Below are 14577 nucleotides of genomic sequence, written 5' to 3' on the forward strand. Positions count from 1 at the left end.
TGCAAAATGAACTATGTACTTTGTTATGCTGGCCTCTAAAGCTGATTCGTCAAAGTAAAAGCCTTGCTTTTTCAGAGATAAATCATTACAAACTTTTAACAATGCTTTATATGGACTCTAAAGATCAACATTACTATATAATGGGTACAGGCCAGACGGGGAAAGGTACAGTTAAAAAGAGTGACAGCTGCCAAAACTATTTCTACAAGACTTTTTTTTTTTTATTCGATTGCCTAATTGGCTGCTAATTGGCTTGCCTTGAAGCAAGAAGGTTCTGGGTTCAATTCCTGGCCCAGGGTCTTTCTGCATCGAATTTGCATGTTCTCCTTGAGCATGTGTGGGTTCTCTCTGGGTACTCCAGCTTCGTCCCACAGTCCAAAAACATGACTCTTAGGTTAATTGGCTTCTCTAAATTGTCCTTGGGTTTGACTGTGTGCGTGAATGGTTATTTGTCTCTGTGTTGCCCTGCTGGCGACCTGTCCAGGGTGTTTCCCGCCTCTGACTGCTGGACATAGGCACCAGCACCCCTTGCGACCCCAATTGGGACAAGCGTGTCAGATAATGGATGGATAGATGATTGTCTAATATAGTTTTTGGACTTCAAATTACAGTAAATACTTAGAAAGTCTATTACACTGCACTACCAAAAGTATTCAGTCTGCTTTTCCATGACCATGACCTTTGATTACATCCTATCCTTAATATATGGTGTTAGGTTTGTTGAGAGACCCCGGTTTACAGAAAAAGCTAGTTTAACAAGTCTGTGAACATCTACAAAGTTTAGGGGTGTGGTCTATGCCAAAACCGGAATTTCAACCTTTGCTCCAATTCATCCCAAAGCTATTTTACAAGGCTACCACATAGAACCTACAGTGGAACTCACTTTCATCTGAATCATGAAATATTAGTCTTTATGTTTTTTAAACCCAGTCGCTTGCTGCTTAAACCTATCAAATCTTTTAAGATTTTTAAGATTTAAATCTCTTAATTTAATAAAATATTGATTTAAAAATACATAAATTAGTCCAAATAAACCCACTTTTTGAACATCAGTGTTAGGAATATAGAATTAACTATACTACCAATATAAGGTGTATTTTGAAAGTCGATATTTAAACCCCTTTTGATGGCTTGTTTAGACCAATCAGACCTTCTCTTTTAAAAATAAAATTTAAAAATTAGCTTTTTATTCCTACTGATTGCTACGAACCTTTTCAAAAAAGTTAAAGATACATTTTTTTGTAAACTGTTGCTTTTAGATTTAAAATCAACCCCAGTGTTAATGAAACCCGGGTCAGACCTATGATGTCGAAGCTAAATAAGAATAAATCTAGCTTCTAGAAAAGATTATTGTGTTTTACAGAAGCATTTCTGACTGAGGTTTGTATGTGCAAAGTAATGATGAGCTTAAATCACCACCATGTTCTTTAAGCCTCATCACATTTTCAATATCGCCCACCACCCACCCACAGAAGATAATTATCTTCCTCTCTAATATGAACATGCTCAGCAAACGACCATCCAGCCTTCATCCCGTCGCTTCCTCTGAGAGGACTGTGAGAGCACTATCAGCTTTTTTTCCGCTCTTAAGCTCCCAGCCAGAGAGGAGCTGTTTCTGTCCGGGCTCAGAGGAGCGCAGGAGGCCATTAAACGATCGGGCTTAAAGATAGGAAGGGCCTGGCTTTGGACGAGAGCAGCTACCTCTGCTGTAAGCAGCAAATGGATTTGACCTGATGGCTTTACACACCCACGTTCAATAAGGAAGGCCGCGTTGAACTGCAGGATTTTCCGTCAAGTCATACCGGATATGTTGGTTTAAAAAAAAGAAAATTACAGGAAAATAAATACTTAAAAACAAGGGAAGGTAAACATATTAATTAGATTTGTGCTCTTCATGTAAGAAACACAACCAGAACTGGTGAGAAATGGTTCAAATGAACCACACAGAGCAGCCGAGTCTGAAGCTGTAGGGTTTTTCTAAAGCAAAGTTACGGTGGGCCTCTTAACTCATTAAATATTAATCCTCTGTAAACCTTAGGTCACTTAGAGACAGAAAGACATGAAATCAGTGGTTAAAAAAATAGAAAACATTCCTTTTTATTGAGAAGTTACAATGAAGAGCTCACTGTTAAAACAAACTGAATTTGTTAAATTAGTGTAAAATCTAACACATTCAGTGTGGGTAGATTCTTATAGTGCCTACATTTCAGAGTATGCATTAAATAAATATATTAGCTCAATTTAAACTGAGTTGTTTAATTCTACCTAAATAGGGAAACATAAAAGGGAAATCTGAATACATTTAAGATAGCAATAAAATAGCATTGCTTAATGTTACCCACATAAAAATGTGTATAAAACTATTCCATCAAGGTGGTATCATGTTAAAGATATGACAAAAGTTTATAAATTAAATTTCTAGAAAGAATTGTGTCTAGTATACTTTCATGATCAAATATACTAACTCAGTCTTTTTACAAAAGCATGTTCTTATGGCAACTCCAAACAATCTCTAAAATATCCTCCTATGAGATATTGGAATTGTAGTAAAAGAAATTAGAAAATAACCCTTAGGAAAATCAGAGTGTTTCTGAACCAAATCTAGGTCCAATTTAGGTCTCATTATTTTAAGGTTTGAGAGTGAATTATCCATACTAGGGGAGGGCATTTATTTTATTGTTTATCGTTATTATGATAAGTTCCTAATCATAAGAATCATGATTTTTTTTTTTAGCTAAAAGATGAATTTGAATCAATGGTGATTAAAACTCCATAAACTGGTAGAAATAGTAAAAAAAAAAAATCCTTCTTTTTTTCCATTGGTGCATCAACAAATTTGAAGAATATGAATAAATGCAGTTACAAGATGTTTCTTGATATAAATCTTACTTCTTTAGGTAACTGGTATCCTGAAGAAGCCAAACTTTAACATGAATATTATTAACACTGCATGAAAAGTGGGATTTTCGTCAATATACGGCACTGTAGATTGTCGTGGAACTTCAGGTTAGCGGCAGTTTACGACAATTTGCAGGCTTCGCCGAAAACTCCCGTAAATTGTCAGAAATTGACGTGGAATTTCTTAGGCAGTGTTCCCCCCATGCCTCCCCCCCATGGAATTCTAGGGGAGGCTTTAACATGTAAATGAACATGCTGTGAGCTATACAAATGCAAACCAGGGTTGCAGGGGGGGTAAAACCCCCCCTGCAACCCTGGGTAAGAAAATCTCTGATACAAAGAGATCAGGTATAGCCTCTTACATTTTAGCTTGAATTGATTTATTTAATTAAAGTATAGAGACCAAAACAGATCTTTAGCTGACAGAGCAATACATTTAGAGCTGTAATTATTTTTTTTTAAATTTGCATTTAAGATAAAAAATAAAATGTTGTCTGTCAATATGCTCAATTCACAATTACTTAAGTGGAAAAGTTTCAAGAAATGATTCTGAGATGATTCACTTTATAACATGGCGCATTATCCTGTTGGAAGTAGCCATCAGAAGATTGGTACACTGTGGTCATAAGGACATAGGTCAGCATGCAAAATTGGTTTTAAGTGGCCCAAAGTGTGGCAATAAATATCCCCCAAATAGATGGTAGAAATAGATCAGGCTCAGTATAGCCTAATTATAGACTCTTACATTTTAGCTTGAATTGATTTATTTAATTAAAGTACGCTAGATTACTGTGTATGCAAATGTTATGTAAAAAAAATACACAAAATAATTTACTTCAAAAATTAGTTTTAATCAGAATCAGTTGGCTGTAATGGTTAATTTTTTTTTTAGATTTCCACTTTTTTTTTTTTTTTTTTTTGTTATTGAATATAGAAGAAAACAATAACAATCTCAAATAACAAGTCAATAACAAATATTTCAATACAAGAAGAAATATCACAACTCCTGCTTTTGAAAAATAAAATTAAATGCACAGGCTGGAACAAAGTATAAAATAAAATAAAAATAAATAAAATAATAATAGTAGTTAAAGTAAATTAATCAGTGGGGACTACCAACTGAAATTCTTCAATTAACTCAAACAATTTAATTGCATTTAAATTCTGCATCTTTCTCAGACATCTTTTGAAAAGGGAAAGTTCATTTTTGAGAGCAGAGATTGAGAGGGAGCATTTTGCATAGCGACATTTATGGATATAATACTTTGTTACAATTATTAGAATATTGATTAAAAATTCCAATTTTTTTTTTCTTTAATGGATAAACCGAATTGAATGTTTTGCCAGGAAATAAAATCTAAATTTATTGTTTTAGAAGACAGAAAGGTTCGAAGTTGATCCCATAAGTTTAATACTTCTTTACATTCATAAAAAAGATGTTTAGTTGTTTCCAATTGAGTTGTACAAAAGCCACAATTCTCAACATTAAACTTAAATCTCTCTCTTAAAAACTCATTTGAAGGATATATGTTATTTATTATTTTAAATTGTAATTCTTTATATTTAGGAGGAATTGGGAATTTCAAATAATTTGTCCTAATTTTGACTATCATAGATTTCTTAAAATTTTGTAAGAGAGCTGTGCTTTTTGTTCTTCCTGGGTATATATTATTTATAGAATATTGATTCAAAAACTTGTTGTTGCATTTATTATCTCTAATGTCCACCTGCTCAAATTCAATCTTATGGAGACAAACAATTGCAATTGCAAACAATTTATAGGTGCATTACCGCCACCTTCCAGAATGGAGCGACGCGAGCTCTTCTCGCGAGTCCTTCCGTATAACAATGACGTCGTATGTGATTGGAGGAGCCTGATGAGCCTTCGGCCCCATCGTCCAATCACGTGTGAGCTTTTGTGCACTACGACTTCTTGCGAGACCAGCATATTAGCAGACATGTTTGTGTTACTATACTCAGAAGAACTTCATCTCCAGTTACCGTGTTTGTATTTTGTTGTTACGTGAACAATGGCTGCACGACGTCTCACGTTCATCTCGCCTCCAACTGCTCTTAGTCCACAACTTTCGGCCAGCCCGCAGACTGACGAGAAGAAACTGCTGATTGCTATCAGCGGACTGTCTCGTCAGCTTGCCCAACATACTGCCGACATGAATGAGCGCCTCACTCAGCTGGAGAATTCGATGCACTCCAGGTTGCAGTCCATAGAGGACAAGATGGCGGGGGGTGGCCATTTCTATAGCACCAAAAAGGAGGAAATTGTGGGGCATATCAATAAATTACTAAGGTGTACATAAGAATCGGGTAAAGTCACATTTATAGCACAATTCTTAGTAGTTTAAAGATGATGCTTGTGTAGCTGAATAGAACAAAATATTAAAGAAATGTAAAAAAAGAATTGGTTCCCAGCATTTGTATTTATTTAATACATTGTGGTGTTTAAAAAGTGACCATTTTTTAACACGATTAATTTGTGCAGAACTGCTGCAATTGATCATAAAGCAGTTGTTTGGAAAAGAAGCTCGAGAAAGAGCTAGAGAATAGGACGATGCAAGCTGCAAAAAGTGGCTGGAAAAGAGGAATTCATGACAGCCTGTCGAGAGTAAAGATGATTTCACCATGTTCTCTATCTATCCATATATATATATCTATATATATATAGATATATATATATATATATCTATATATATATATATATATATATATATATATATATCTATATATATATATCTATATATATATATATATATATCTATATATATATATATATATATATATGTATAAACTTGAGTCATGGAACTGTGCTTACAGCTCCTTATTTCATGTAAACTAATAACTTGTGTACATGATACTTGTTGATGGCATTAAAATTATTTCTAATAGCATTAAAAGAGCATTAAATTAGAGCTCCTCATTCCTGTATAAAACCTGTGAACGCTTAATTTAATCTGACATATTAAAAAAATCCCCATCATCATCCAGCAGATGTTCAGGTTCTGCCCAAATATTTTCTTTCTGTTGTGGATTTTTGTAACAGGGATAACTAGGATCATACATAGTTCTCTGTTTATTCTCTGCTTCCAAACTCATCATCTCTTCATCCATTCCTGCAATAAGAATTTTCTTTTAAAGTTGTGAGATTCACTCTAGAATCTCACAACTTCTTCCTGGTCTGTTGAAGCACCAATAGTCTGCATCCAATTATTTAATTAATTGCTCTTAGTTTTTGGGAATACATTCAAACTATGCTCTAATTTCTAGATACCGATCTGTTTTTACTATAATTTAATTTGACAAACCGGGTCTTCTCTACATTCTTTTTTCTGTTTGGTGCGATTGCAATAGCGGGTCTTGATCTGGACGGACCGGAGGGGAGCAAAAAATAGCTCAGCTCCGTATTTTGACGGTGAAGGACGGAGAAGACGTACGTGGGCGATGACGAGCGTAGGATGTGGAACAGCTCTCATTGATTTACATGACAGACAAGTACTCCGTACGCGAGCGGGGCGGAGCGCTGACGGAGTATGTGGAATCTGGGGGTAAAGGAGGACAAATACACGTCCGGCTGGGTGCAGCGCCGGACGCCGGACAGTGCAATGAAAATCCGGACTGTCCGCCCTAAAGCCGGACATCTGGCCACCCTACTCTGCAGTCGAGCAACTTTGCGGGATATACTAACTCGAGGAAGAGAAGACGGGTGCACAATGCCACGCTAGCGGTAAATATATGTTCGATTACTGGTAGCTATGCTAAAAGCAGCCTAGCTTAGCTAGGCAAGCTAAAGACAACCTAGCCTAGCTAGGTAAGCTAAAAGCAGCCTAGCCTAAAGCTTTACTAAAGTGTATTTTTTGTGATTCACAGGAACCAGTACACCGTCTTCACAACTCGGAGACTAATTGCAGGCGCTATGAACCGGAGCAAGGGTAAGATTTAAAGAATATGCTTTCATTCTGCGGTAAAAGGACATGGATACGGATGGATACCAATCATAGCTGTACTTTTTTTTTTTCACAGACTACAGTCGCCTCACAATGAGGCGGTGACCTCCTATTTGCTCGGATTTGCACGATGTTGATAAAGACGACATTGTGTGTAAGTGACTTGTTTTAATGTTTTCTCCTTCCTTGTTACTGTGACTTGCGTTTGATTTTTTTTTTTTTTATTCATACCATTCTCATTTAATTGTTTTCCAGCTGCCTGTTTCCAGCTGCCTGCTGAAGGCGAGGCAGAGTGTGCTGGCAGATGAGGAAGTGGAACTCTGTAAGTCCGCCACCGTCGACCTCATGTCCGACGAAGAAAATGGCGTCGTCGGCGGTGTCTCTGGATGGATTGTACGGTCGCCGCCATTTCGTAGGCCGGATCTCACTGAACTCTGTGTTAAGCTGCAGTCCCGGTTAGAAGCGATGCCGAAGTACAGGGCCACGCACAGTAGGCGTCTGCACATCAGACCTGCCTCGGAGGGAATGCTGCCTGTTACCTCCAACCCCGAGGAAGCAAACGGACCGTTCACGGAGTTGTAATTTTTAGAAACGCATGTGTTTGGATACGCGTTGTATATAGTTGTGTGTGTTTTAATAAAGCTCTTTCTTTGCATAAACAGCTTCCTGGCAAATCTTCATTTCCTGTATAAATTCATTCATGTCCTTGATGGTAGCATAATAATTGTGTAGTAGTGTAGGATAACATAAATACACAGCATATGAATGAATAAAAATATGAATGAATAAAAATATGAATGAATAAATATATGAATGAATAAATATATGAATATATATATATGAATGAATAAATATATATATATGAATAAATATATATATGTAAATATATATATTTGCCAACCAATCACGAGCGACTTTACTTGTTTAAAAAGAAGCGGTTCCGTCCAATACTCAGTAAGAAAATTAAAGCCTGGCGTGGCCACGTGTGGTTTTGCTGCCAATCACGAGCGATTTCATTTGTTTGAGAATAGTGGTTTCAGCCAATACTGAGAAGGTTATTCAAGCCAGACCTGGCCAGCCGCGCGGGTTTGCTGCATTCATATGCTAATTAGGGCCATTAGTACAGCTGATCGCTCTCCACATACGTCAGAGTCCGTTTCCGACAATTTGTGGCACGACAAACGCGGACAAGCACGGGTTGCAAATTGTCGGAAACTGACGAAAATCAGGCAGATCTGCGGGAGTTTACGGGGGTTTACGGGGACGAAAATCTCACTTTTCATGCAGTGTAATGAGTCTCATTTGTGATTGTGGGGCTAAGATTGCTGTGGGTCAAAGCCATACTGTACAGTTAGGATACTTAAGAAAGACTCCGAAGAAGTAATGGGCCTAACCTTTATTATTATCCTGGCATTATCACAATATATATATATATACAGTGTTGGGAAAGTTCTCTTTCTACGTGAACTAGTTCAAAGTTCAGTTCACACATTTTAAAATGAACTAGTTCAGTTCATAGTTCACAATTCCAAAAAATGAACTAGTTCATAGTTCTTTTTTTTTTTTCATATATTGCTCAATTACACCATAGCCTACTGTAGAACCACAGACAGCAATTATTTTATCAGTTGTAACTCTGAAACTGTGCGTCAGATTTCATCTTCATATCCAGTTTTGAATCCTTATCCAAGCAGGGTTTACATTAGCATTGAGGGGACAGCATTTCCCCATTGTTGCTTTAATGCTTTGTTGCTGTCCATTCACTTCACACTAGTAGCAGCTGCAGCTTTCACCCCTACAGTATATTCTCAAAAACATCAGGAAAAATGTGCTGCTTGAATGGTCTTTTTTATGAGTAATTATTAAAAGAAAAATAGGAAAGTAGTCTTTAAGGTGCAAATGTTTTTTTTTATTTCAATAATTTTTTCCATTTGAAATTCCATTTCAATACATACTAAAAAGGAATACTGGAATCCTGGAAACATTATACCAGGCAGGTTTAACAAACAAGTTACATGGATAGTAAAACCCTCAAACACAGGGGTCTTCTATGTTTTCCAGACCAAGGACCCCCAAACTGATGGCGAGATGGAGCGGGGACCCCCTATTTATATATATTGTATGAAATTGTGTCCTATAGTCACTTTATTACAGATGGAGTAATGTAAAGAAATTAATTTCTCCCTGGGATTATTAAAGTTTTTCTGATTCTGATTCCTGGTTGTTGTGAAGGAAACGGTGCCCAGCTTGAAAGAGCTCCTGTGTGTCGCTGAATGTGTGCATTGATGACTGAAAGACATCTTTTGTCTCCATTTATCTGTTTACTACAGTGTGTTGATTTCATGTTAATGAGTATTTAAAGACATTTCAATTAGTGGGGAAAAAAAATGCAGGGGGGGAATATAAAAATATCAACTAACCATGCAGACCCTCATGCAGTACCTCCGTAGACCCCCTAGGGGTCGCGGATCCCCTGTTGAAGACCTCCGCTCAAGAAGATTGTACTAACACAAGCTGAGGGACCAGGCTGAGGTAGGAATTTAAGGTTACTGAAGGCGGATTTTTTTACTGAAAGCCGGCGGGCAAACTTGTTGCCATCATCCTCACCGACCACCTGGTCATAAACCTGTTTTAAGTCGCCTCCATGCTGCTGTGGCTTCCACGCTGCATTTTGTTTTGATGACGCACGCGGCTGTAGGCTACGACGCTGGTAGCTGGTGTTGCCAGATTGGGTGTTTTTCCCGCTACATATTAAGGCTTGTTTACGGTGTGATTTAGCCGGGGTTTCGCCTGGAGGGCTTTATAGAAATCTGGCAACCTATTGAACGAAGTTGAACTGAGAGAGCGTGCCGTTCACAGACACCAGAATGAACGAGTTCACAATGACGTTCATCAGGCAATAATGCAGTACGTTCAGTTCACGTTCGCCCAAAGTATGAACGAGTTCATGAACTTTCGTTCAATGAACGCGTTCAGGCACAACACTGTATATATATATATATATATATATATATATATATATATATATATATATATATAGTTTGCATTTGAAAAAAAACTAAAAACGTTTTTGTCGTCAATCTGCTCTGTCCCGAGCTCCTACAGTGGAAAAGCTTTATTTTCACTTGGTATAATTTTGTAAAAAGTCAAAAGGAACCTTTTTCTATCCTATTATTAATCGATTATTAGGAAAAATAATAAACAGATCGATTTGCAGAATAATCGCTATTTAAAGCCCTGCCCCCAGCAGGGGCAGAGCTACATGGGGGGCCAGGTGTGGCCATGGGCACCCTTAGCCAATTATTGGCCACCCCTGTGGCCAACCCCTTTATTTCCCTCTAAATCAGATGGTGGCAACAGTAATACTCTCAAGCAGAATATTCAAAACATTTGAATTTTTCATATATTAACAATTACTTGACAACAAAAACACTGCGGTTAATTATGCACATGAATATACTGACATTTAAGAGGATAAATACAGAATTCAAGCAGAAATAGATTTTATGTTTAATGTGCAAAGAGAAAATAATCTGTCCCTGCAAGTCATCCAGGAGTCTTCAGTGAAATCATAAATAACAATTTTAATAAAAACGTAATAAATAATCAATTTATGTAGATATAAGTACTTGTAAATCCAAATTTTATGCAGAATGTTACCTCATAAAAGTAGGGAAGTAATGACAATGGAAAAGATGTTCGCTCGAAAACTTAAACCTGAAAGAATTTTATCCACTATAATTTTTATTTAGAAAGCACAGATGTTTGAATATATGTGTCTATTAGTAAGCAAAGGCTGTGGGGAAGTATAGTTTGTCTTTATTTAGAAAATATGGATGTTTTTGGTCGTTAATTTTCCTATTGGAACAGTGTTGATTGACCCCGAGGTTTTGCTTTCGGCCCCCTCTCATTGTACATTGGTTATTGCCTGGGCACCCTTGTTAAAATTATCTGGCTACGCCTCTGGTTAAACCCAGAGTATGCGCTTCAATGGGAGCGCGTTTGTTTGTGTTAAAGCAGGAGATCTATAGTGACTTACTCAAAGGCGAAGAAGAGGGAGCAGGTCCCGATGATGAGGAACAGGGTCAGGTAGAAGATCCCCTTCTGTCGGGCCATCATCACCCTCCCATCGCAGCAGAAGGTGTTCTTCCCGGGAAGCTTCTCCCATTTTCGCACCTTTCGCGTTATCATCACCGCCGACATGGTGCCTTTTTTATATAATCTTCTATAAACTGGAACAAATCGATTTAAATAGTGATGTTCGGCCAAAGACAAGCAGGTTGATTGGATGTTAAACCCTTCCTCTGCATGTTTTCCCAACAGGATGGTCGGTGTCAAATCATTGCTGCTTCCTGCTCCATCTGACTGCAGCGCGTTTTTTATTCCCACAGCCCCGCTGCGCTGCGCTCCTCAGCCAGCTCTTTAATCCCTCCACGGTCCGCTCACAGCTGCAGATGATTAGAAATCCATCCGAACGACGCGACAGATGTTTCCCACTAAAAGAAAAAGAAATCCACTCGTGTCTGTGGCAGAGCGGACCTTGACCCTTTGAATTTCATATCATCAAGATAGAAAAATCATAAAGGAGCGCGCAGGAGTGAAACAGCCGCTCTGCAATCATAGATCCTGGAATGAGACCACCCTGGAGTCAGATCAACCATAAAAAATAATCTAAAAAAAAAAAAAAAGAAAGAATGATCGCCTTTTTGGGTCAGAAATGCGTTACTGTGCGGGATGAGCTTTTCTCCCTGCAGGATGAGCTCCTGGTTTTAGTCAATGGCAGCAGGAAACACGCCTAGATTGAAATGTTTCATCTTAAAGGGACAGCACAGGTGAAACAGAGGAACAAAGGAACACGTTCAGCTCGGCTTTTACATTAAAAATAAAACTAATTTCATGTTTAAAATGTTTTATCATACCTTCTTAATTTTTTATTTAACGAATTAAAAGATGTAGAAGAAGTACATGCCCAAAAATCAATTAAATCCCAAAATAATTCAAGATAGCCTACTTTTAAAAAAATCCATTCCAATGGATCTATTTACAAGGATAAGATGCTCAAATTGAATTACTTATTGAAGTGTTTTTATTTATTAATTATATCAAACCAAAGAGGTAGTATTTATTTGAGAGAAATATCTGCTGTGATGCTTCCATCATCACCTTTGTTTATAGATGTTGGAGATTGGCCTTTTTTCCAGTGTAGTCCTATTTCTCTGACCATGACTGGCTGGATGTGCTCTCTACATCCTCTGATATGGGAGTTGGTTTGGATCTCTTCTGCCTGGCTGTGTGTTTCGGGATGGGGCCACTTTTTACAGCTTTTTTTGGTTTTGTTGTTTTTTTATCTCTGCTCCTGTCTCCTTGAACCCCAGATGGCCGCTCACACTGAGCTGGTTCTGCTGGAGGTTTCTTCCTGTTAAAAGGGAGTTTTTCCTCTCCACTGTCGCTACAAGCATGCTTAGTGTGAGGGATTGCATTAGAGTCAATAGAAAGCTTTAAATCAATTTGACTGTATGATTTGGTGAACTGTAAAGTGCCTTGAGATGACACGTGTTGTGAATTGGTGCTATATAAATAAACTGAATTGAATTGTACTTATCACTTTTTTATACTATAGCCTGATGTAACAGTTAAATTGATGTACCTGCTCTAAACAATCAGTGGTTCCCTGCTCTATTCTCCACAGTAAGAGAAGCAGCCTCCCCTATAACCTCTCAATCCAGTTTAAAGGCAGCAGGTTAATGAATGCAGAGAACTACCTCTTGTTCTTTGCTAGAATAATATTGACCAACATCAAGCTTTGGTGAAGCAGTCATGGTTGGCGTCCGTGTTACGAATAAAACAAAACATAAGGACTTTGTTCAGACAAAAATTGGAATATATCAGCCTGCATCTAAAGTCTCCAATATTAGCATGCTGAAAGAAACATTCCACTTCTGTTTAAACTTAATGTAACCCATTGGTTAACAATAAAGGGGTAAGATGTTCTCAGAAATGTGTTTTCTATTTTTCCCTGTTTGAATATCACTTGATTAAGCCACTTCTACAACACTATAAAAGAAATAATAAATGAATGATACATGCTGATATCGTATCAGGTCAATATTAGTATTCAAGGCTGCAATAATGGTATTTTATTGGAAGTAAAGAAGTTGTATCAGGACGTCTCTAACAACAGCCTGACAGTTAAGAACCTCAGCGTGCGGCTAAGTACGACTTTTCATTTTTGTTGCAACATAGAAACTTACAAATCACGATTTTCACTATGTTTGTCATTTCGTGAAGTGCACCAGTCCTTCTTGCAGCAGCGAACCCCAGCTTTAGTTGCCAATCCTATATGGTGCTTTCAAGCTTGCAAGATTTCCTCCCTGCTTCCAAGTGATACATTTTTCCAAACAATAAACTTCTAGTTTCATAAGACCACATGACATGTCTTTAAAGTGTCAGGGGGTGATAGCAAACTGCTACCAGTCTTTTCATGTGTCTTATGGTGTAACGACTTAATCCTCAGAAAGTGGTATTGAAGGACTTTACTTTCAAGAAGCCAAAAACGTATAGAGGTCTTTTCACACATAAATGTCTTGTACAAAGAATCTATTTTCATATAGTTTCATATAATTGTATGAATGGATGAAGGGTGCGTCTATTTCCTTACTGAATGAAATACTGGATGAAAGAGACGGGGGACGTCAACACTAATCGCTTTTGTTTTTCTGTGTCACACAAGGAAGTCCTTTGATTGAGGTTCTGCAACCATGATGAGCCTCCATTTAAATCCTTTGAGCTAACGAACCAGAAGCTTACAGAGTCATGATATCATGATAGATTGTTTAAAGGAAGGTAATCTGAGTCTGTATTGGCTTCTGACTTTAAAAAAAATACCTTCAATCACTGTAATAATTTTGGCATTTAACAAATAGGGAGAAAAAAAACTTTGGTAATCTAAAAAAAAAAGGACAGATTAAGCCGATTTCATGTCAGACCCTGTGAAGAATTTTTTTTTTTTTTCAGTCTTTTTACACATACTTTTAGTGAATAGTAAGCTCTGTGTGGAAACTTCTTCATTCTATATTTGAACTATCCAGAGGTAGTAAATGACTACAGTATATTAATGACTCTATCCAATTTGCTGAGTTTCCCTAGATCCTTTTAACCTTTTGATCAATATGTCTGTATAATTTGATGTATAAATGATAAAATGTCTGTACTTTTGGCATTTCATCAAGTCCAAGAACCCCAAATAGCTTTACACTAAATTCAGACATTCACCCATTTATATCCATGCTGTACCCACACATAAATAAGGTGAACATGCATTCCTGTATGCAGGGAGACCCCAGGGCTGAAAGAAAAACCAGGACCTTCTTGCTGCAAGGCAACAATGCTGCAAATTAGGTCCAGTGCGGATTATCATCAAAGATAGAGTAGAAAATAAATCAAAATGAAATTATTACATAATTTTAAAGTTTTGAATTAATTAGAATAATTTGTGGAGATGTGATAACAAGCACATCCTCCATGATAAGCAGTGGATCAGTAGTTAGACATGTGAAGTCACCACTGGTCTGTGAATTTTTGATGGACAATGGTTAAAAAAAACAGTGAATAGGCAGCATAATACAGCCTCAGATAGTGTCTATCTGTATTATCTAAATAAAATCATTATATTCAGATCTGCTATTTTAGCAAATGCAATATCAATGCCCCCAGCCTCGTG

General features: G+C 37.3%; 1 protein-coding gene across 1 annotated transcript in view; it reads right to left on the bottom strand.

Moving 5' to 3' along the window:
• zdhhc9 (zinc finger DHHC-type palmitoyltransferase 9) overlaps positions 1-11624 on the bottom strand; it is a 44642-nt gene extending 33018 nt beyond the window's left edge. Inside the window, exon 1 of the mRNA XM_038289489.1 lies at positions 10897-11624. Coding sequence (XP_038145417.1) covers positions 10897-11060 — 164 coding nt within the window. The 5' untranslated portion in view covers positions 11061-11624. The remainder of the gene's footprint in view (positions 1-10896) is intronic.
• Between the last annotated feature and the right edge of the window lie 2953 nt (positions 11625-14577).

Source organism: Cyprinodon tularosa, unplaced genomic scaffold (genome assembly GCF_016077235.1).
Source record: "Cyprinodon tularosa strain WSP-4 unplaced genomic scaffold, ASM1607723v1 ctg27, whole genome shotgun sequence".
NCBI lineage: Eukaryota > Metazoa > Chordata > Actinopteri > Cyprinodontiformes > Cyprinodontidae > Cyprinodon > Cyprinodon tularosa.